Below are 24,865 nucleotides of genomic sequence, written 5' to 3' on the forward strand. Positions count from 1 at the left end.
AAAAAACGAGCATCAAGAACATTAAGAATCAAATCTTCAATCGAATTTTAACTACACAACATTTATATTCTTAAATGCCTATTAAAATGTCATTCTTCAAATTCAAGAATAAGTTTCTAAATTGAAATTAAAAATATCAAAAATATATTTTGTAATCACTGAAAGAAAAACGTACTAAAATCAAGAATAAAATCTTAAATGAAGATTGTTTAATGTCAAAATTGAACCAAAAAGTTTTATTCTTAAATCAAAATCAAAAACTTACAAAAAATTTAGATGGCTTATTCTTGAAATTCAAGATTATAATTCTATATCAAAAATGGAAAAATCTCAATATTGAACCAAGAAGTCAAAATCTTAAGTCCAGATCAAAGAATCTTAAATTTAGATTGTTTCAAATAAAAAAATAAATAATAATAATAATTATTAAAGGTAAAGAACATTTTACGAAACAAGAACAAAATGATATTTTTTAAGAGCAAACAATTTTAAATCAACATTTGCAATGTACTTTTGAATCTAGAATAAAACATTCTTCAAGATTTTAATTTTAAAATAAAATGTTTTTAATCCAAAAATATAATCTTGATTTAAGATTTTTCAACCTAAAAATCTCAATTTCAAGATTTGTTTTTTCTTAAGTTGGAAAAAATATTCAATTAAGATTTTGGAATCTACTTTTCTAAAAAATATTCTTTCATCGAAATTTTATTCTCAAATTGTTGAAACTAAGCATAAAAATCTTGATTTAAGATGATTTCAGCCTAAAATTCTTATTTCAAGATTGTTTTTTTTTTTTCAAGATCGAAAAAAACTGAAATCAAGAATCTTCAATCGACCTTTTTTCAATCTACTTTTCAAAAACTTTCTTGCATCGAAATTTTAATCTCAAAATGTTGAAACTAAGCATAAAAATCTTGATTTACGATGATTTCAGCCTAAAATTCTTATTTCAAGATTGTTTTTTTTTTTTCAAGATCGAAAAAAACTTAAATCAAGAATCTTCAATCAACCTTTTTTCAATCTAAATTTTTCAATCTACTTTTCAAAAACTTTCTTGCATCGAAATTTTAATCTCAAAATGTTGAAATGGAATTTAAGCATAAAAATCTTGATTTAAGATGGTTTCAGCCTAAAATTCTTATTTCAAGATTGTTTTTTTTTTCAAGATCGAAAAAAACTTAAATCAAGAATCCTCAATCGACCTTTTTTCAATCTACTTTTCAAAAACTTTCTTGCATCGAAATTTTAATCTCAAAATGTTGAAATGGAATTTAAGGATAAAAATCTTGATTTAAGATGGTTTCAGCCTAAAATTCTTATTTCAAGATTGTTTTTTTTTTTCAAGATCGAAAAAAACTTAAATCAAGAATCCTCAATCGACCTTTTTTCAATCTACTTTTCAAAAACTTTCTTGCATCGAAATTTTAATCTCAAAATGTTGAAATGGAATTTAAGCATAAAAATCTTGATTTAAGATGGTTTCAGCCTAAAATTCTTATTTCAAGATTGTTTTTTTTTTCAAGATCGAAAGAAATCTGAAATCAAGAATCTTCAATCAACGTTTTTTCAATCTACTTTTCAAAAACATTCTTGCATCGAAATTTTAATCTCAAAATGTTGAAATGGAATTTAAGCATACAAATTTGGATTTAAGATGGTTGCAACCTAAAATTCTTATTTCAAGATTGTTTTTTTAAGATCGAAAAAAACGTAAATCAAGAATCTTCAATCGACCTTATTTCAATCTAAATTGTTTCTCTCTGTGTAGACGGTGCGCAGCAGGTGGCAGCCAAAGGCCCAACAAACACACACGCACAAGGTGCAACGCAGAGAGAGGGAGAGTGGAAGAGGGGGAGGCAGGAGGGAGGAGGGAGGAGGATGACCGATGAGAAGCGCAAACAAAATGCGAAGCGAAAGCCGCTTACAAAACCACAAAATGCTACGGACATCTTTTGCCAACGTCAGGCCGAGGACAACAGCCAGCTGCAAGATAGAGGGGTGCAGGGGGGGTGCAAGAGATGGGGGGTAAGAGGGGTGCGTGTGGCAGCCATTTTGAAGTTTTGGGGAGTCGCTGTTGCTGCGGCTTTTGCTGCGGCGTCTGTCGTGGATTTTACAATGGAGTTTCGCACAGACAGCGAGCGAAGAAGAGGAAGAGTTAAAGGGGGTGGAGTGAGGGGAAGAGAGAGGGGTGAGAGGGGGAGGCAAGTGGCTGCTGCTGTTGCTGCTGCCAATGTGCAACCATTTGCGGATTTAATTGCCGTTAACATGCGGCTCGCTTTACTTTGTTGCTGCTGTTGCTGCAACGTTGCAAGTTCCCCTCCCTCTCCCCTTCCCCCTCCCTAGTGCCACGCCCACGAGATTCGTAACACGAGCATCAAAGCGGAGCGGAGACAACAGGAAAAACAGCAACAACAACAACTCGACTCGACTGCGCCGCACGCAGATTAGAGAGCAAAGCGACAACAGCAACATGCAACGTGCAACGTGCCACATGCCACATGCCTCACACAATTCTTTCACCATCTTTGAATCTGCTTCTTCCTCTTCTCTCTCTCTCTCTCGTTTTTATTTTGTGGTCAGTTTTCGGTGGCAAACACACAACTTGCCTGTTGCCTGCCACATGCCACTTGCCACTTGCCACATGCCACATGCCACAGATAACGCGCATTCAACGGCGTTTTGCTGCGCTTCTGCGGTTGCCAAAGTCCACAAAGCACAACGAATCTTTCGACTTAGCATTTCAAACCAAACCAAACACAATTTTCACAACTTTCTTTAGATATCTTTAAAGTGTTTAGAAAGAAACTAATCGTCATATTTTATAAAGGAAATTTCCTCAACATCAATGAATAATAATCAATTTTTATAACGCATTTCAGTAGATATATTTAAAGTGATTAGAAATAAAATAATCGTAATATGAAATATAAATATAATAATCGTGAATGAATTTTATAAAGAGAGTTTCCTCAACACCAACAAATAAACATTTTAAAAGACCCTATTTCATCTTTTTGCTTAAAGATTAAAAAGTAACACACATTTTTGAATTTAAGTATTAAAAAAAAACACTTTTTCACACAATTTAAAAATATAAAAAAGCAAAATCAAACACAATTTTCACAACTATTTTCAACGCATTTCTTAAGATATCTTTAAAGTGTTTAGAAAGAAACTAATCGTCATATTTTATAAAGGAAATTTCCTCAACATCAACGATATATTTAAAGTGATTAGAAATAAAATAATCGTAATATGAAATATAAATATAATAATCGTGAATGAATTTTATAAAGAGAGTTTCCTCAACACCAACAAATAAACATTTTAAAAGACCCTATTTCATCTTTTTGCTTAAAGATTAAAAAATTACACACATTTTTGAATTTAAGATTAAGAAAAAACACTTTTTCACACAATTTAAAAATATAAAAAAGCCAAATCAAACACAATTTTCACAACTATTTTCAACGCATTTCTTAAGATATCTTTAAAATGTTTCGAAATAAAATAATCGAAATATTAGAAAGACAATTTTCAAGCATATTTTATAAAGAAAGTTTCCCGAACATCCAACGAATTATAATTCTTTTTATGGGAGCGATTTTCACCTTTTCCGTTAAAGATTAAAAACTAAATACATTTTGAAAGAAAATATTCATAATATTTTCAAGAATATTATAAAGAAAGTTTCCGAAAAATCAATGCAAGTAAGACACATTTTTGGATTTGAATATTTTGTTTTCAGTTTCGTAATTTCATAAGAATTTTTTTAAGAATCTTTTTAAAGTTGTTTTTAAGAGTTTTCAATAATCGTAATAGTTGTAGGACAAATTTAAAAAATAATGAAAGAGAAATTTTAATCAATATCCAACGAGATAATTTCATCATTTTAGGATTTTAGAATTTCAATATTTTGAAATACAATATTCAGAATATTTGCCAGGCAATTTTTGGAAGAGTTTTTCCCCCATACATATTTTTTAAATAAAGTTTCATCACAATATTAAAATCAGTTCAATATATATTTTATCAAGATATCAAGAAATATATATTTTTTTTCAATTTATATATAAATCGGTGCATCGATTTTATATGGTGTTAAAAATCCAGAAGAAAGAAAAATTTTTTTAGATTTCAGTATTTCGAAAAATATTATATTTTCTTATTTTTTTATATTTCACATATTTTGTAATTTTTTATATAGATCAAAACTTTCGTCTCCGACTCCAAAATCTTTAAAATATTTTATTTTCAAGTTCAGTTCATTTACTTTGACTTTCGTGAAATTTTTATATTATTAAGTAGAATATAAAAGATTGCAATATAAATACCTAAAGTTGATAAATTATTTCATATATCTATAATTAAATAATTATAATTTATATTTTACAAACTTAGCCCTGCCTCAACACCGAGTAACTGAGTTCTATGAAATAGATCTAAGAATTTAAATGGAATTCATCACTTACCCCTGAGAATCGCCTGGAGAAATGGGTTTTAATTGTTGCTCCACTGTGCGAAGATTATCGCTGATAATATAATCTATTAGATAATGAAAAGAAAAGAGCAAAGAAAAAGATAAAATAAATAATGACATCTCATTTAACAATTTAATATAAAATTTGTTTATTACTAAAATTATTTTCATATATTTTCTTCATATATTTTGAATTTCTTTTTAAATATTTTATTTTATTTATGGATTTTATTTTTCATAACTTTTGTTTTTCTTTTTGATTATTTAATATTATTTATGTATTTGTTTATTTTATTATAGCTTAAAATAAATACAAAATCTTATTGAATTGAAGAAATTATTTTTATTTTAAATACTTGAATATTCAAATTTAAGTAAATAACTTTAATGAACTTTATTCAGGCTACGTTCAATTTTTTTTTTTATTCAATCGTTGGTTGAAGTTAAGCAAAGCGTTGAACACTGTTCAACTGCTTAACAGTTGCAGTTGAAGTTGACGTCATTAACAGATTAACACGCTGTTATGTTACCATATCACAGCGCACTGTTATGTTAATCATTAACATGGCTAAGGCAGTTAACATTTTGCTGTAATGTTAAGTATAACAGCTGCTTGCGCTGAACATTTGTGCCAAAAGCTGCTGTCAAGCAAAGCTTTTGCTGAAGGACATTTGGTGGGACTTCTTTAAAGGGAAATTCGCAGACACTTAGCAGGTGTATTTTTAGTTGGTACTTTGTAAGTACTACTCTGCATGTAGGGTACTTTTCACTGCAGTCATTTTAGTGGTACTTTTTAGTTATCATTGAAGTAATTTTATGTTTGACACTTTGAAGGTGCTCATCTTTTTAGTCATTTTACTTGTTAATGTTGGTCAAAGGCCAAAGCAACTAGCGCTTGTAGATTTACGTTAGGCTATAAATTAATTTGCAATCAATGATTTAATAATAACAATAATTTTAATTTATATTTGGTAATTTCTACATGCTTTACTATGCAATGTTGTCATTTGAATTGTACTCTTCAGTGTTTATTTAGGTACTTTTCAATGTGGATTTAGGGACTTTACCTTTTGGTACTAGTCAGTGTTGGTTTCGTATGGTACTTTCAAGTTTTAATTTAAATAATGTTTCTTGTAGTACTTGTTAATGTAAGTTTCGGTACTTTGTTTAATACTTTTAAGTTTTCATTTTAGGTCCTCATTTGTGACAGTTTCGTTGTATTGAGTGGTACTTTTAAGTTTTCATTTTAGGTACATTTGCTTTTAGTACTTTAAGTTGTAAATTAAGGTACTCTTCAAAATTTATTTAGGCCCTATTGCTTTTACTACTTTTCAGTGTTAGTTTCGGTATTTTGTTTGGTATTGTTTAGCTTTAATTTAGGTAATTTGCTTGTTTGTACTTTTCAGTGTCAGTTAAACTATTTTATTTGGTACTTTTACTTTTTAATTTAGGCACTTTTAATCTTCGCACTTTTCAGTGTTACTTTTGGTACTTTTGTTGGTACTTTTAAGTTTTGTACTTTTGAGTGTTACATTTGGTACATTTAATGTGTCACTTAATGTTTTAATTTACGTACTTTTGCTTTCGGTACTTTTCAGTGCTAGTTTCGCTACTTTTTTTGTACTTTTACGTTTTAATTTAGGTACTTTTCGTCTTAGTACTGTTGGTAATCTTGGTACTTTTGTTGGTACTTTTAATCTTCGTACTTTTCAGTGTTAATTTTGGTACTTTTGTTGGTACTTTTAAGTTTTGTACTTTTGAGTGTTGCATTTGGTACTTTTAGTGACACTTAATGTTTTAATTTACGTACTTTTGCTTTGGGTACTTTTCAGTGCTAGTTTCGCTACTTTTTTTGTACTTTTACGTTTTAATTTAGGTACTTTTCCTCTTAGTTCTGTTAGTACTCTTGGTACTTTTAATCTTCGTACTTTTCAGTGTTACTTTTGGTACTTTTGTTGGTACTTTTAAGTTTTGTACTTTTGAGTGTTACATTTGGTACACTTAATGTGTCACTTAATGTTTTAATTTACGTACTTTTGCTTTGGGTACTTTTGAGTGCTAGTTTCGCTACTTTTTTTTTGTACTTTTACGTTTTAATTTAGGTACTTTTCCTCTTAGAACACTTAGTACTCTTGGTACTTTTGTTGGTACTTTTAAGTTTTGTACTTTTGAGTGTTACATTTGGTACACTTAATGTGTCACTTAATGTTTTAATTTACGTACTTTTGCTTTGGGTACTTATCAGTGCTAGTTTCGCTACTTTTTTTGTACTTTTACGTTTTAATTTAGGTACTTTTCCTCTTAGTTCTGTTAGTTACTTTTGGTACTTTTGTTGGTACTTTTAAGTTTTGTACTTCTGAGTGTTGCATTTGGTACTTTTAGTGATACTTTAGATGGTACTCACCCTTCTGGAGTTGGCTGGTCGGAATGAATTCCTCGTGCTTTTGGTCCCCCTTCTCCTCGTACTTGAGCTTGTATTCGGAATGCTTGCGCAAGGACATCAACAGCGATTGAGTGCGTGGGGGAATCTCAGGCGGCGCTGGCTCTGGCGGCGGTTCCGATTCCCCCCCGCTGCTCAGCCCGCCGCCATCATCGCTCTGCTGCTGCTGCTGTAACTGCAGCGCTGCCGCTGCCGCTGTCGTGGTTGCTGCTGCTGCTGCTGCTGGCTTCGACGTCGCTGCAACGGCGGCTGCGGCAGCGAGCAATTGTTGCGTTTTGTCGCGCAACGAATCGCTGCGATTGACGGAGAGGGCGGAGGTGCCGCTGCTGGAGCTTGTCATGCCGCTCAATCGATTCAATGTGTTGCGTGCGGCGCCGCTGCGCTGACTGCGCTGACTGCTCGACGCTGCCGTCGACGACGACGCCGACGCTGGCAGCAAATAAGCGCTGCTTGGCGTTGCTGCCGCTGCCGCTGACTCCAAAGCAGCGTCGTCCATTGTGCTGTTGTACTTGGCGTTGAGGAAGGGATTTGTGCTGCGCGTCGCTGCTGACGTTGACGTCGCTGCCGCTGCCACTGCTGCTGCAGTCAGCGTGCTGCTGCTGCTGCTGCTGTTGGGAAAAAGTCCCAAATTTGCGTTCGTTTGATATTTCTGGCTGCCTGTTGTCGTTGTTGTGCTCGACGACAACGTTGCCAGCTTTAGCGGCGATCCCGATGACGTCGCAGCGGCAGCGGCAGAGGCAGCGGCAGAGGCAGCGGCAGAGGGACGCTGCTGATGCGGCTGCGCATAAGTCACCTCGAGGTTGTTGTCTTCGCTGCGACGCGCGTCGCGTTTGCGCTGACGCAAATATTCTGGCTCGCAGTCCGAATTGTAATGCTCCATGCCTAAAGAGAGTGCGAAAGAGAGAGAGAGAGGAATATTGAGTTGTAGTAATTACTTTAGAATGGATAAGGAATAGCTGAAAGAACTTAAAGACAATGGAATTGGGCGAGAAGAAAAGGTCCTAACAATAGAGGTGGAGAACTATCGATGGGACTATCGGGACTATCGATGGAGAGTCCGAAAGAGAAAGAAAGAGAGAGAGAGAGGGATATTGAGTTGTAGTAATTACTTTAGAATGGATAAGGAATAGCTTAAAGAACTTAAAGTCAATGGAATTCATTGCTTGGCCAGAGATGGGGGAGAAGAAAAGGTCCTAACAATAGAGGTGGAGAACTATCGATGGCACTATCGGGACTATCGATGGAGAGTCCGAAATAGAGATAGAGAGAGAGAGAGAGAGGGATATTGAGTTGTAGTAATTACTTTAAAATGGATAAGGAATAGCTTAAAGAACTTAAAGTCAATGGAATTCATTGCTTGGCCAGAGATGGGGGAGAAGAAAAGGTCCTAACAATAGAGGTGGAGAACTATCGATGGCACTATCGGGACTATCGATGGAGAGTCCGAAATAGAGATAGAGAGAGAGAGAGAGAGGGATATTGAGTTGTAGTAATTACTTTAGAATGGATAAGGAATAGCTTAAAGAACTTAAAGTCAATGGAATTCATTGCTTGGCCAGAGATGGGGGAGAAGAAAAGGTCTTAACAATAGATGTGGAGAACTATCGATGGCACTATCGGCACTATCGCCACTATCGATGGAGAGTCCAAAAGAAAGAGAGAGAGAGAGAGCGAGAGAGAGAGGAATATTGAGTTGTAGTAATTACTTTAGAATGGATAAGGAATAGCTTAAAGAACTTAAAGACAATGGAATTCATTGCTTGGCCAGAGATGGGGGAGAAGAAAAGGTCCTAACAATAGAGGTGGAGAACTATCGATGGCACTATCGGGACTATCGATGGAGAGTCCACAAGAAAGCGAGAGAGAGAGAGAGAGAGAGAGAGGGATATTGAGTTGTAGTAATTACTTTAGAATGGATAAGGAATAGCTTAAAGAACTTAAAGACAATGGAATTCATTGCTTGGCCAGAGATGGGGGAGAAGAAAAGGTCCTAACAATAGAGGTGGAGAACTATCGATGGCACTATCGGGACTATCGATGGAGAGTCCACAAGAAAGCGAGAGAGAGAGAGAGAGAGAGAGAGGGATATTGAGTTGTAGTAATTACTTTAGAATGGATAAGGAATAGCTTAAAGAACTTAAAGACAATGGAATTCATTGCTTGGCCAGAGATGGGGGAGAAGAAAAGGTCCTAACAATAGAGGTGGAGAACTATCGATATCACTATCGGGACTGTCGATGGAGAGTCCGAAAGGGAGAGAGAGAGAGAGAGAGAGAGGGATATTGAGTTGTAGTAATTACTTTAGAATGGATAAGGAATAGCTTAAAGAACTTAATGTCAATGGAATTCATTACTTGGACAGAGATGGGGGAGAAGAAAAGGTCCTAACAATAGATGTGGAGAACTATCGATGGCACTATCGGCACTATCGATGGTTGGCCACTATCTCTCGATAGTGGCTAATCGCAATCGTCGATAGTGGTCGATATTTTCTCAAATTTCTTTGTATACCCGCAATCTCCCCGTAGAGTCGCAGAGGGTCTTCATCAAAACAGGACGGTTGAAATAAATATATAAATAGCAGTTAAGGTAAACCTAAAACATAAAAAATCATCTTTGAATAATAATTATTTATTATTTTTAGATAAATTTTATACTCTCATACTTTAAACAAATATGGGATTTTTTTTTAAAACTAATTACATTATTTTCTTTTACTGCACTATCGACAACTATCGACGAGAGATTTTCCTTGCTATCGTCGATAGTCGATAGTTTATGGAAACTATCAATCACTATCGATGGCGCAGACTATCGATAGTTCTCCACCTCTACCTAACAACTGATTGCTTACTAAATAATCAAATAGTTCAAATTGCATAATTTGTATAGTCAAAGGAAAACTAATTATACGGTATTACGGTATATTTGCAACGTAATACTAGTATATCAATGTAATAAGTTTGGTTAATATATTTTGGTTGGCATATTTTGTCAACTACTTATACTTATATAGGTTTGGTGGAGAGATCAATTGACAGTATGGTATATTTTGTAGTCTATGATATATTTTGAATTCAATAGTATATTGATATACCATTCAAAGACTTCAGTATATTATTGACTCTACGGTATATTTGCAACGTAATAGTATATCAATATAATAAGAGCTTCGTTAGAGATCGGTTGATAATCTGGTATATTTTGATGTCTACGGTATATTGGATACTAATTTACAGAATGGTATATTTTGTTGTCTTCGGTGTATTTTCAATGCAATAGTATATTGATATACCAAGCAATGATTTCGGTATATTTTGTATTATACGGTATATTTTCAATACAATAATATATTGACATATCAAACAACAACTTTGGTATATTTTAGTATTTTTTCAGTATGCTGTTTTAAGAATTGTTATTATTAAAACTTGGTAGTAGGTATCTCAAAATCCGTCTGTTGGCAATCTGGTATATTTTGTATTCTATTTTTAAATTTTAGTATTTTTTTATATGTTTACTAGGTACCTTTTTTTTAGTTTTCTCTTACAAAAAATAGCTTGAAATTCTATCGAATGTTTCCGAGTGCTTGACACACTTAATAGATTAAAATTCTTTACACTGAGAGCAAAATCTTGATTTTGGAACCTTTTTTTCAGAGTAAGGCTACAACATTTCTAAAATATTTTATAAAATAGTGGAAAAATATAATAATTGCAGGAAACATACGACATTAGAAACTTGTTTGACTCTTTTTGGAACAACTTATTAATAGAAAAGTCTAAACTGAAAACATCGGCACAAAATTGATCTATGTATTATTAAAAAATGTTGAAAATAGAATTAAACATTATTTGCTGTACTACAAAGATCATAGTTTAGTGCAGGTTTAATAATTTAGTTTAGTTTTTTAGTTCAACATTTGTGCGATTTGCTTTGTTTTTCAGCTTTCGCTTCAGTTAACCTCTATTCTAATATCTAGTCCAAAAAGCAAAGCATATCAATTGCAAAAGAATGTAAACTAACAAATTCAATGGGATGCTTGCTGACAGTTGAATTGCTTTCAACAGGTCTGCTCGTTGCTCGTTTTAATGCATTCCCAGACTCGACACAAAATGAAATAAACTATTGCCAGAGAGGAGTGCAGACTACGTGTTTAGTTGACCTTTCAATAACTCCCTCGGGGGTCTTGACAGATTTAGATTTAGCAGCAAGTCCCAACAGAGATTTGCCCACAGACTGAAAGTGAAAGAGACAGAGAAGGACAGAGAACAATAAAAAGAGAGAGAGAGATAGAGAGAGAGGGAGAAAAGAGCAACAATCACTCCCCAGAGCGGCGGCATTTGCCAACAACGGGCACCCAAAGTTATGAGGTTGTAAAAAATGAATCGTAAATTGCATTAAATATTAACAGACAATAAAAGCTACACACCGAGTGGGAGTGAGAGAAATACAGAAGAGAGAGAGAGAGAGGGGGAGGAAGCACACCGAATGCAATGGGAACATAAAAATTTGCGCAGCAGGCGGCGATTTGCGTTTTATGCTTCGATTAGGCGTTCACTCTGTGAGTAGCTGCCCCCCTCTTTACTCCCTCCTCCCCCTCCATCTCTTATGCCACCCTCACGTCTCATTCTCATTCTCATTCTTCGACTCGTAATTGAATTGAAGCCCACAGCACACAGTTACTTAATCTCCATCCGCGTCTTCAATCGCTATAATTAAATGCTCTAAACTTTTCATTACATTTATAAAAAAAAAAACAAAAGAATAAAGTTCTTTAGTACTTTAATTTTTTGTAGCAATAGTTTCAGTTTCGGATTCGGATTCGGGTTTTTGGAATTCTGCATCAGTCTTTTGTCTAGTTGCATAGCATGGAAATCGAATTGAAATCCGTGGAACAAATGTGTGATGGCGAAACAAAAGCGAATGCTTCGCTTGTGGGCAGTAAATAACCAGCGAATACCCTATGAAAACTAAATGATTGAGCGGGTAACTTGACTGCCATAAAACTTAGATTGATTTCTAATTTGATTGATGGGCTGATTCATCATTGATTGAGCAAGTATCTATGGCTTAAATTTCATAAAACTCTTGCGATTAGTGATAGCATTGTCAATTATTTGAGTTTATTGAGAACCAGCTTGATTGAAGGACTGATTGATTGTTGATTGAGCAAGAATTTTTGTGGTTTTGCCATGTTACACATGCTCCTTAATAAAATGTTGTATTACCTTATCAAATATGCAACTTTGTAAGGTGATTGACGGTATGATTGATTCTTGATTGAGAGTTTCCATTTGAAATTAGCTTGAACTTAAAAAAAAAAAACCCTTGATAAACGAGATAATTATTTGAGTTTTTAAGTAACTGATTGATTGAAGGACTGATTGATTGTTGATTGAGCAAGAATACTTCTTTTATTTTTTGCCATATTACATATGTAACTTTATGCATTATTACGTTATTAAATATGCTGCTTAAAAATTTGATTGACGATTTGATTGACTTTTGATTGAACAAATTTCCATATGAAATTACCTCGAAATTAATAAAACTCATAAAAATATTTCTTAAGCTAGATAATTATTGGAGTTTTTTGAGTAACTGATTGATTGAATGACTGAATGATTGTTGATTGAGCCAGTCGTCTCTTGTTTGTTGCCTGACTAACATATATGTTGATTGACTAGTTGATTTACCACAATTTGAGGGTGAGTTGAGTTGAGTTGAATGATTGAGAAACTTCGTTAATTAGTGATTGACTGCATAATGTAATGAAAAATTTCAATAAACGATTGAATGAATGATGTACTGAATGATTCAATTGCATGATTGACAGACAGATTGAGAGTATCAAAAGATATTTGTGCAATTAATGAATATATTGATTGGAATAAGTGTTGAAATTCTGTATTTAATAAGTGATTGATTAGATTGTTTGATTGACAGAATGATTGGGAACACAAAAAGTAATTTTTTTTAACAAATTTGATTGTTTTATTAAAAGATTATTATTGACCAATGAACTGATGAAATATTTTAACTACTCGTGATTGACAGACTGATTGAGAGTGCAATTCAATGTGTGAATTGAATAGAAAGGAAAGTATATGAACTGACTAGTTAGATTGATTGATTGAGAGTGCAAATAGATAAATTCTAACTTTGCCGCCCATTACGTTGCTTTACAGGGTATTCGATGTGAAGAAAGGTAAATGAAAATGCCGAAAAAACGGGGCCAAAAATTGTTGGTTGACCCGCCGTCAGCTACAAAATGTCAAGTGGTTTTGTGTTCAATGAAATGAGCCCAAGCGGCCACAAAAGCTCCTCTCTCCATTCCTCACCCAAAAACACGAAAAAAAAAAAAAAAAAAAACACAAAACCCATCAATGCAATGCAATCCAATCCTGTCGCGTCGCTTCACTTCGCATCGCATCGCATCGCATGGCAAGAGCATTGAATCCAATCAGAGCCAAAGCCGAAATAGAGTGAAAGAATGGAAAAAACGCCAAAAAAAAAAGTAAAAAAACAAACAACAATTGTATTAGCCAGGCGTTGATCGACTATCGCATACCCAGTTAACAGGTCTCAATTAAGCTTTTGCCTTTTACACTGCACTTCACACAGAATATGCGCCAATGATGAATAAATCAATTCTGATGGCGTTTTTCACTTTTCACAAAATGCAAAACTATGCAATACATAAAAAATGCTTGTAAATGGCTCAAAAAAGTGACGGCTATCGATTCGATTTTAAATAACTAAATCTATGCTTGTAAAAAATTTAGCAACTATCAATTGAATTTTTCATTTATTGCTAAACAAACAATTCAAGATTTGTGCTTAAAAATGAAGTGGAAAACATTTTTTGACTTTGTTTTCTTTTGAGTAATTTTTTAATCGAATTTTTAATTTTTTCCGGTTTATATTATTGCTGTCAAATAAACAATATTTGTGTTTATATTTAGTTGAAAGTTTTAATAAAATAATATATAAACTTAAAATTGCTTTTAATTTTTATGCGCTGTAAATGACTTTTGAAAAAGTTACATATTTTCGAAGTTTCACAAATTTTAGAGTGACCGTTTTCAGCAAGCTTTATGTGCCTAAATTTGGCATGGAAATTTCACCAAAAACCAAACAATTTATGGCCACACCATTGAAAAATATGAACTCACATTCTTTGCCTATTTATATGGCGATAATATCCGATATTTGAAATATATTTTAAATTTCATATGCAGTTTTTCGAATCAATAATAATAATAAAAAAATGCCTTCAAACACTTTATTTTCATAGCTTTTAAATTTATATGCGAAAAAATGGGTTGCCTATTGTTTTTTGCGTTTACTTTTATATGTTCGATTAACCATAAAGTAAGTATTAACTTTGTTTTTTTTGTTTCTCTCTCTTAATTTGAGTTTATTAATCAAATTTTTAGTAGCAGCTATGCAAAATAGTTGTCTGCAGTTTGTTGACAACTTAAATAAAGGTAGATATATTATTGCTAGCTTTAATGTTACACAAAGGATCAAAGCTGTTGTTTTTAATGAAATCAATTTGAAGTCAAATCTTCAATTCTACGTCTTAAGTGTATTCTTCAATTATGTCAAATGCTGTGCACAAACTAAGCTACCTTCTGTATGAAGAGCAATAACAAGACGTGGCTCAATTGACTGTTGTCCTGCTGTTCGTTATCCTTGAGCCCGTCTACGAGAGGAGAGTGGTGAAAGAGGGGAAGGGGGAGGGGGATGACGTGGATCAGTTGACCACTGAATAATTCAATTAAATAAAATAATGAATATTTAGTGGCTTTGACTTGACTTATAAACCCAGCAAACAACGACGAAACACAATAACAATTTGTGTGTGCAGTCAAGGATGTGTGTGTGTGTGTGTGTGTGTGTGTGTGAGGTAGGATGAGAATGTGCGTGTATTATACACTCAACAAAAAAAAAACAAGTTCTAAAATCAAAAACATTCGTCTTAAAAATTGTGTTCTTGAAATAAGATAACATTAAGAAAAATTTCTCAACTAGAAGAAAACTAAGAAATGCCAAATTTTCAAACGAAGATCAAAAATTCTGGATTTGGGTTACAAAATTGTGTAATCTATCGAAATTCCTATAAAGTTTTTATCTAGATTAAAGTGTTTTCTTTCATAGCTTCGTTAGTCGAGCTGTCGCAAAACATTCTCAATTAAAGTCTAAGTCTAAGTCTTGGTTTCAAAAGCTGAACGAATCGATGATAAAAATTTCGAAAGTAAAGTGCTCAACATTTAATTGAGAATAAAATCATAAATTAGTAAAATAATAAATATGGGTAACTCCCTGTCGAGTAAAAAAAATATATATTAAAACATTTTTTCTTATTTTGACTAAAGATGAATCTCAAAACTCTTGATTAACACCTTAATTAAAGCTAAGAATGATTTCGGAATTATTTTAAGATAATTGCAAAAATGAATGAATTCATACTAAAAACCAAAAAATTCACGAATTTCTAAATTTTATTGTAAAACAGAAACAGTTCCTAAAATCAATCTTAGCTCTAAAAATAGTGTTTATCAAGAGCTTTAAGAATAACCTTGACTTATTTTTAAAATTGTTTCAGTTTATGTTTCTTCACTATTAATAGTGTAAGAACGCAACAAATTCCGCCAGAGATATAATATTTTTTTGATATCTTATAATAAGATTTTTGGTGTTAAAACTATAAGATTTTTTCTTTTTATTAATACAAGCTTGGGTCTTATATAAAATGTGCTTTAAATGAAGATGTGTTTTCTAACCTTAGAATTTTCATATGCTTGACACACTTTTAAGACCAAATTTCATTTATTATTATTATGGTTTTTTCTTCGTATTAATAAGAACTTGGTTCTTATATTAACTATGCTTGAAATGAAGAAATGTTCTTCACGCACTTTTAAGACCAAATTTCATTTATTATTATTGGAATTAGTTCTTCTATTAATAAGAACCTGGTTCTTATATTAAATGTGCTTTAAATGAAGATGTGTTTTCTAACCTTAGAATTTTCATATGCTTGACACACTTTTAAGACCAAATTTTGATTATTATTATTATCGTTTTTTCTTCTTATTGATAAGAACTTGGTGTTATATCAAATGTTCTTGAGATGTGTTTTCTAATGTTAGCAATTTCATGTCCTCGACGCACTTTATTATTATTATGATTATTTCATTTTATTTTTAAGAACTTGGGTCTCATATTAAATGTTCTTGAAATTAAGAATAGAAAAAGAAGATTTTCATGTTCTTGAAGAACTTTTAGAACCAAGTTTTATTTATTATTTATATGATTAGTTCTTCTATTAATAAAAACTTGGTTTCATGTTCTTCAGACACTTTTTAGATCTAATTTTATTTATTATTATATATATATATATATATATATATATATATTATTATTATATATATTATATATATATATATATATTATTATTATTATTATTATTATTATTATTATTATATATTATATTATTATTATTATTATTATTATTATTATTATTATTATTATTATTATTATTATTATTATTATTATGATTATTTCATTTTATTTTTAAGAACTTGGGTGTCATATTTTCATGTTCTTGAACAACTTTTAGAACCAAGTTTTATTTATTATTATTGGGATTAGTTCTTCTATTAATAAAAACTTGGTTCTTATATTAAATGTGATTGAAATCAAGATGTGTTTTCCAATATTAGGATTTTCATGTTCTTCAGGCACTTTTGAGATCTAATTTTATTTATTATTATTATTATATATATATATATATATATATATATTATATATATATATTATTATTATTATTATTATTATTATTATTATTATTATTATTATTATTATTATTATTATTATTATTATTATTATTATTATTATTATTATTATTATTATTATTATTATTATTATTATTATTATTATTATTATTATTACTATTATTATTATGATTATTTCTTCTTTTAATAAGAACTTGGTTCTTATATTAAATGTTCTTGAAATCAAGATGTGTTTTTTAACATATTCTTCACGCACTTTTGAGACTAGAATTCTTAGTACCAAGACTTGATATTAGAACGTATTTTTTGTCAGTGTACTCACTTGCCAATTGCTGACTCTGCAACAGCAGCTGAGCCAACAGCTGGGTATCAAAGGCCGTTGCCTGGGCGGTATTTTGATATTCATCTTCGCTGCTGCTGCCATATCCATGTCCATGTCGATGGCTGTGCCATTCTGCTGAGCGCTGTCGACGCAGCTGCTCACCGCCACCGCCGATGCCACCGCCAATGCCACCGCCACCGATTGAGCCACCTCCACCGCCGCCGCTGCTGCTGCTGTAGTAAAAATCGCTGCCAACTGCGCTGCCGCTGCCAACGCGTTTACGGCCAATTGTGCCTGAATGGCTGCTGGACATGTTGAAGTTTGTTTCGTTTTGTTTCTTTTCTGTTGCCTGTTCTGCTTTCCTGTTGTTTTGTCTTCGTTTCAAGATTTTGTGTCGCTGGCTCGTTTAGTTGGAATTCACCTTCAATTGAACTATGCACGTAACTTGCTGTGCGTCGCAATTTGTGTGCCCTTATGTCTGGGCCACATTGGGACAGCTGCTGACCCTCAATCCAGCAAGCTCTCTTTAACAGCCCACCACAACTACCAACTCCGATTCGTCCTCCTCTTCCTTCTCCTCCTCCTGATGCTGCTGCTGACGAGGACGCTTTAAGTGCTTAACCGAATTAACGCTGAAACGATAAAAACGACAAAGTGTCAGCATGAGTCGAGTGTAGCGCACAAAATGTAAGAGCAAGAGAGAGAGAGTGAGTGAGAGTGTGAGTGTGAGTGTGAGGGCAACAGATAGAGAGATAAAACCATAAATGCACGAAAATGAAAATAAATAGCAGCCGGCGACCTTCTGACTTCCCTTTCCCCTTCCCCTTCCCCTTCTCGTTCCGTTCCGTTCCCTTCCCGTTCCCACCCACTTCCCTTTGCCACATCCTCCCACCTTCAACCTGTCGCCCATTGAGAGCAAAGATTGAGCTGCGTGTCTGAGATGAGCGCGTGACACGCACGAGTGTTTTAGTATTATTTTTGGTATATTAATTTGGTACATTTTAAGAATAGTAGTATAACAATATAGCAGTTATATAATTTTAGTATATTTGGTATATTAATTTGGTATATTTCAAGACTAACTATATAGCAGCAATAGCTTTTGTTATACGTTAGTAATTTTCTGGTATATTAATTAAGTACATTTTAAGAATAATACCGCGATGTAGTATAACGATATAGCAATTATAGCCTTTGGTATATTAATTTGGTATATTCTAAGAATTGAATTATAACAGTATATACAGCAATTATATCCCTTGGGTATTTTTTCGGTATATTAAGTTGATATATTTTAAGAATAATACCTAAGAATAATATTGGTATATTTTCGTATTGTTTAGATGTTTTTAGTTGGCAAATTTTAGGAATAATACCGCTATGAAGTATTATGTACCCTTTGGTATTTTTTATATTGGTATATTAATTTGATATGGTTTAAGAATAATACCGTGCTGTAGTCGTATATGTATCTATATAGCAGTTATAGTAATAGGTATCATTTAGTATTTTTTCGGTATATCATTTTGGTATATTCTAAGAATAATACCGCACTAGTCGTAGAGTAACGATATATCAGTTATATTTGTTGGTATACTTTAGTGTTTTTCAACGTTTTAACTTGGTAACTTTAGTATTATCTTTTAGTATTTTTGGATGTCTTAATTCGGTATATTTTAAGTTTTATATAGCCTTTGGTATAATTCGGTATTTTTTGGTACATTTATTTGGTATGTCTTATGAATAATACCATGCTGTAGTAGTATTATGTGTATCTATATAGCAGTTATGATAATAGGTATCATTTAGTTTTTTTTTGGTATATTATTTTGGTATATTCTAAGAATAATATCGCACTAGTAGTAGAGTATCGATATATTAGTTATATTCGTTGGTATACTTTAGTATTTTCTCGGTATATTTATTTGGTATATTTTAGGAATAATATTGCACTGTATTAAAATAATGATATAGCCGTTTTAGCTTTTAGTATAAGTTAGTATTTGATGGTATATTAATTTGGTACATTTAAGCTTTTATGTAATGGCCTTGCATATATTTTGTATTTTTTTTTACATTTTTGGTATATTAATTTGCTATATTCTGAGAATAATATCGCAATAATAGTATTATAACGATATACCAGTGATAGAATTCGGTATATTTGAGTATTTTTGGTATGTTGATGTGGTATATTTGAAGAATACGAATAGGTCGAAGGTTATTCACAGTTTTATTTGTTTTATTTCAAATTTAAGAATTGAAGCGAATGCTTCTCTTCTTATTTTTTGTGCTTTAAGAAAATCACGATGTCATCTCAAAGCGATTCTCAATTGTGGTGTGCGTCTCGGATTGTTGAAGCTTCTACTTTGGAGCTGGCGTCAAGTGAACTTAATAGCAATTGCATTAAATGGAAGCTCAGCTCTTAAACGTTGCCTGTTATTAGTCGTTTTTGTGTTTGTATTTTTTGGGGGAGGTGGGGTGGCCAGCAGCATCAACTTTGCCGCCTTTTAGCCTTTTATGACCAACTCCCAGATCCTTCTGCCTCCTTCTTCTGCCTCCTGCTGAGTGTCTGTCCAGTGGCTCATCTGGCTGGCTGGCTGACAATTTGGCTTTTGATTTGATGAGTGCGCATTTGAATGCACTCAAAAAGGGCACGACAAGTGGTCCATTACTTGCAGAGTTAACCCACCCATAACTGACTCTGACTCTCACTTGGACTTGGACTCCGACTCAGAGTCTTTGACTCTTTGACTCAGCCCTGAACTCTGGACGGAGGCGATTTACTGACTGTAGTTTAGTGTCTTTCTCTGCTGCGAAGCATTCATTTATCTAATCTCAACGGACAAACGCAACAACGACAACAATTGGAATCTATTCCAAATATCGATCAACTTTCACTTGCAGCGCTCAAATTTGCATCTTCACAATTCAAATTAAACGCCTTTGAAGGGATTTCTATAAACAATTTGTTGAGCACTTGATTTTATAAGTTAAAGCATTTTCAAAACAATCTAATTTTTTTATTAAATAAGTTGGGCTGTTATTTTGCACATTTTATGTAAAAACTTTACTATCTTTAAATTGCATTTTGTTTGAAAAAGTATTTATATAAAAAATCGGTTATTTTCGAAGTTAATTACAAATAAAATTGACTAAAAATCTGAAAGAAAAAACAACTCAAATTTCAAGTAATTTCACTTGTTTAATGGAAATTATTTTTCACATAAATTTGCTTAACTTTAGTTTGAACCTTTCAAAATGCCATTTAAATAAATTTCAGAATTTAACGTACGTAATTGAATCCTTTCAGTTTATATTTACTATTCTAATAAAAGAATATTATATATTATTAGAAGTTCAATATTTGTAAAATTCATTGTATATGTACTTAAATTTGAATTGCTTCCTTTATCAGATAATTGTATATATATATATTTTTTTTTTGCAGTATTTATAATATTTATTATTTAAATACTTAAAAGTGAATTTCTCTGTTTACAAAATATTTTTATTTAATATATTTTATTTGGAATATTTAATATATACATTTAAATTTGAATTGCTCCCTTCACAAAATTTATTTGGAGCTTCAGCCATGAGAATATATGAAATACTTTCCTTCAGTTTGCTTTGAACCATTTGTGAACCGGTTCGCATAAATTCGAACCATTTTGATGCTTGGTCTTTTGCTTTCTTGGCTGCATCCGTCAATCATGTTTCGCTTTTATCGCTCCACAGTTCTTTGCATTCTTTATGCGCATTTCTTTCCAGCTTGATGTTTTTATATTGCTCTTGCTTGTTTTTTGCTCTCATTTCGTGTTCATTTCAAGCTACGTTCATTTCATCGTTTGGTTCATAAATGTCTCTGCCTGCATCTGTTGCATCTCCATTTCACTCTCGTTCTCTCTTTTTGTTTTTGTTTGTGTTTTTGTTTTAACTCTATCGTCTGTCTCGTCTGTCTCGGCATTTCACCTGTCACACCTCGATGAGCCAAGCAGCCTCCCATCCCGATGCTTCGATGCTCCGACGGCCAGGCAACCACTCGGAACACGTGTAATAAACATTCTCATGCTCGACATACTTCAGACACATGCCAAACACACGCAGCTGCATGTCGTACAAGCCCAGATACACAGCTGCACAGATACAGATACAGATACACAGATACAGATACATTTACCTTTGTTCCATTCGTAATGGAGCAAGTGCCGCATGCTGCATGCTGCATGCAGCACGTTGAATAAAACTCCACTTCAAGCAGAGAGAGAGACAGTGAAAGCATTAATCCTCGAGGTCACTGCATTCTACACTTTTCTTTATTTTATTGCTCTCCTCATGCTCAGCTCATCTTTAAGATACATGGCCATAATAATACTTCGACAAACTATTCATATTCAACTCAGCTTTAATACTTTTGCACTCCAGCTTTTGATTCAGTTTTGTTACTCATACGATTATAAATACATCTTATAAGAATATGTTCAGAATGTGTTCTTAAATTATCAAGTTATTGTTTTATAGATAATGTAATATTGCTGTTTGATAGTTTGACAGTTTTTCCCTTCTTTGTTTGATATGAAAATCTTAAATTTACTTGCCAACACTTTAATTAGCTGCAAGCTATCATTGTCATCAAGTCTGATGCATCTTTTCAACTCTTTGCAAAAGTTGTGAAACTTTAATTTCTTATTGAGAATTGTAGGTAAATAATGAGTATTTTTCCAATAAAAATTAAAAAAAGAATAGAAAAAACTACATATTTCTTTAAATGGTTCAATATGTTCTATTTCTACAAGATTTTTAATTTGGATTGCGAATTTGAAGTATTTCACATTAAAATGTTTAAGGCTCTTCAAATTGTATTTAATTACAAAATTTCCCACAAAGTGTTGATTAATTTTAAGTACAATTAACAAAATAAGCTAAATACTTTCTTCATTTATTTTTGTGGCCATAATTTGGCTTCCTCTTCACCTCGCGTCGCCTAATTGAAGTGAGTCAAACGACAAGTGGCGACAACTTGAGCAGCTTTCGACATACATATGTATAGAATATAGATATCAATAGCTTTTGCCGCTGAATCAATTAACGATATTTAATACGAGGCAGCCACAATCTTAGCCTTAACCTTCTAAACCAACTTTGTCTAAATTTAGCATTCATTCACTTGCCAGGCTGCTTTCCCTCTCTCTCTCTCTCTCTCTCTCTTTTTCCCTATCTCTCTTTTTCTTTCTGTCTAATTTGCCGCCCCCATTTTGGCTTCTTGGCATTCATTTTTATACCCGCTAACCATAAGGGAGAAGGGTATTATAACTTTGTGTCTACAGGAAACTTATGTAACAGGCAGAAGAAGGAATTTCTGACCCCATAAAGTATCATATATATATTCTTGATCAGCATTAACAGCCAAGACGATATAGCAATGTTCGTCTGTCTGTCTGTCCATCCGTATAAACACCTTAATCTCAGGGATTATAAGACATAGAGGTATAATTCTTTTTCGACAGCACTTGTTATATTTGCACACTTTTCACTTCCGCCCACGTAAATCGATGAAAGTCGAATAAAGCGTAATTTTTATGCTCAGGAATTTTCAATATATATTATCATATTTACATTATTTATGATTCCTGAAAATTTAGTTGCAATCAGATAAAAAATGTGGAAGTTATTTAAGAAATTCTTTGCTTTGGCTGACAATCTGGTATATTTTTTACCCTATGGTATATTTTGCATGTAGCGCTATATCAATATACCAAATATAGCCTTAGGTATATGTCAGTATTTTTGCAGTATAATAATTCGGTATATTTTAAAATTATTGTCACACTGTTTATATGAAATATGTTGGTATATTTTGCACTCTATGGTATATTGTGCATGTGGTACTATATCAATATACCAAATATGACCTTTGTTATATTTCAGTATTTTGCAGTATATTAATTCGGTATATTTTAAAATGAATACCGCACTGTTTATATGAAATATGTTGGTATATTTTACACTCTATGGTATATTGTGCATGTGGTACTATATTAATATACCAAATATAACATTTGACATATTTTAGTATGAATACTAAATATTATATTTTAAAATGAATACACTGTTTATATGAAATATGTTGGTATATTTTACACTCTATGGTATATTGTGCATGTGGTACTTGATCAATATACCAAATATAGCCCTTAGTATATTTTTAGTATATTGTGACGAATCGGTTTGGTATATTTTAAAAACGAATACCACACTGTTTATATGCCTTTGGTATATTTTAGTATTTTTACGGTATATTAATTGGTATATTTTATGCTGAATGCAGCACCGTTTTGCTTTTATGCAAAATGGTATCTTATAGTCGAGCACACTCGACTGTCGCTTTCTTACTTGTTTGTTCTTGATGTTGTTGTGGAGGTGGAAAGAGAGAGGCTCAGAGTCATTAATGAAGTCGCGTTATTTTTAGGTAGCACAACATGAAAATTAATTTTGCCATTTCATGGAAACTTTAGATGGGCCACAGTGTGTGTGTGTGTGTGTTTGTGTGGTATGTCTTCCCTCTCTCTCTCTCCCTATCTCTCTTTCTTTCTCTCTCTTTCTCTCTATGTATTTGTAACAACACTTATTGTGGCTATATTTGCATTCATTAGATGGATGATAGACAGCAGGCTTTTATAATGGCATGAAGCAAGGGTCTCTCTCTCTCTCTCTCTTTCTCTCTCACACACACTCCCTAACTACCTTGTTCCCTCCCTCTCTCGCTCTCACACACTCACACTTGCTCCATGTCGCACTCTTTCGCTCTATGTCAATAATTTGGTAGGGCAAAGTTGCCACACAACGTTGCATGGGAAGCAATTATGTCTGCCCCACGAACTGATAAGTGTATCAACCATGTGTGTGTGTGTAGGATATTTACAATGACTGTGTCCTGTGCGCTTGGTAATGAGGTTGTCTTTTTTCTCATTTTTTTTGCTTTTTGCATGTTGTGCCATAAATGCTTGTACAACAACATTTTGCGCTTGACGCTGACGCTTTATCTGGCCACAAAGCGTTAGCAGGTGTTTCTGCCAGCAACAAAAGAGGGGAGACATGCATTAAAGGGGCGGCAAGGGGGCGTGTCCAGTGTCGTGTTGTTGCTGTTGATTTCGTTGACGTGCTCTGCAACATATCACAATACAATTTTTCGACATGTAATTAAATATTTTGCGGTTTGGCAAACAGACAACAATAACAACAGCAAGACATCAGCAACAACAACAACAACAACAAACAGCAGCAAACAATCAACAAACAATCAGCAAAAACAACAAATCAAGCAAAATACAGAAAACGTGAAAAATAAAAATGAAGAAACGTTTGCAAAATGCCCAACGCAGCATTTTTTTTTTTGCTCTTTTCCATACTCTCTCTCTCCCTTTCTCTCTCTCTCTCTGTCTTTCTCTCTCTGTGTCTCTGGTGCCACATGCAATAAATATGCATAACCATTGTGGCAAAAACAATGAAACGCAACTCGGCCGATTGATGTCACAGGAAATGCGCACAATTTTCCTTTGCCGACAAATGAAAATGAAAATACAAATGAAATGAAATGAATCGAAACGAATCGAAATGAATCGCATCGAATCGCAACACCCACTCACAATTGTGATTGCCCCCCTTTCCCCCTTTCCCCCTTCTTCCTTCTCCCCTTCATCCACCTTGCGTTGTTGCATTTTGCATGCCAGGAAATGGCAGCGAATGATTCACTGCGACCAATGCGGCGTATACGTAATGCGTAATGCAAAACGTTGCCCCCAAAATCAAAT

At 33.1% G+C, this 24,865-nt stretch overlaps 1 protein-coding gene across 4 annotated transcripts in view; it reads right to left on the reverse strand.

The window, feature by feature from the left end:
- Window positions 1–24,865, reverse strand: part of LOC133849395 (teneurin-a) — a 348,228-nt gene that overhangs the window by 203,406 nt on the left and 119,957 nt on the right. For all 4 annotated transcript variants that reach the window (XM_062285443.1, XM_062285444.1, XM_062285445.1 and 1 more), the window contains exons 3-5: window positions 17,052–17,683; window positions 6,888–7,805; window positions 4,476–4,548 (exon numbers count right to left, since the gene is read on the reverse strand). In XM_062285443.1, coding sequence (XP_062141427.1) covers window positions 4,476–4,548; window positions 6,888–7,805; window positions 17,052–17,364 — 1,304 coding nt within the window. In that variant the 5' untranslated portion in view covers window positions 17,365–17,683. The remainder of the gene's footprint in view (window positions 1–4,475; window positions 4,549–6,887; window positions 7,806–17,051; window positions 17,684–24,865) is intronic.

This window comes from Drosophila sulfurigaster, chromosome X, assembly GCF_023558435.1.
Source record: "Drosophila sulfurigaster albostrigata strain 15112-1811.04 chromosome X, ASM2355843v2, whole genome shotgun sequence".
NCBI classification, from domain to species: domain Eukaryota; kingdom Metazoa; phylum Arthropoda; class Insecta; order Diptera; family Drosophilidae; genus Drosophila; species Drosophila sulfurigaster.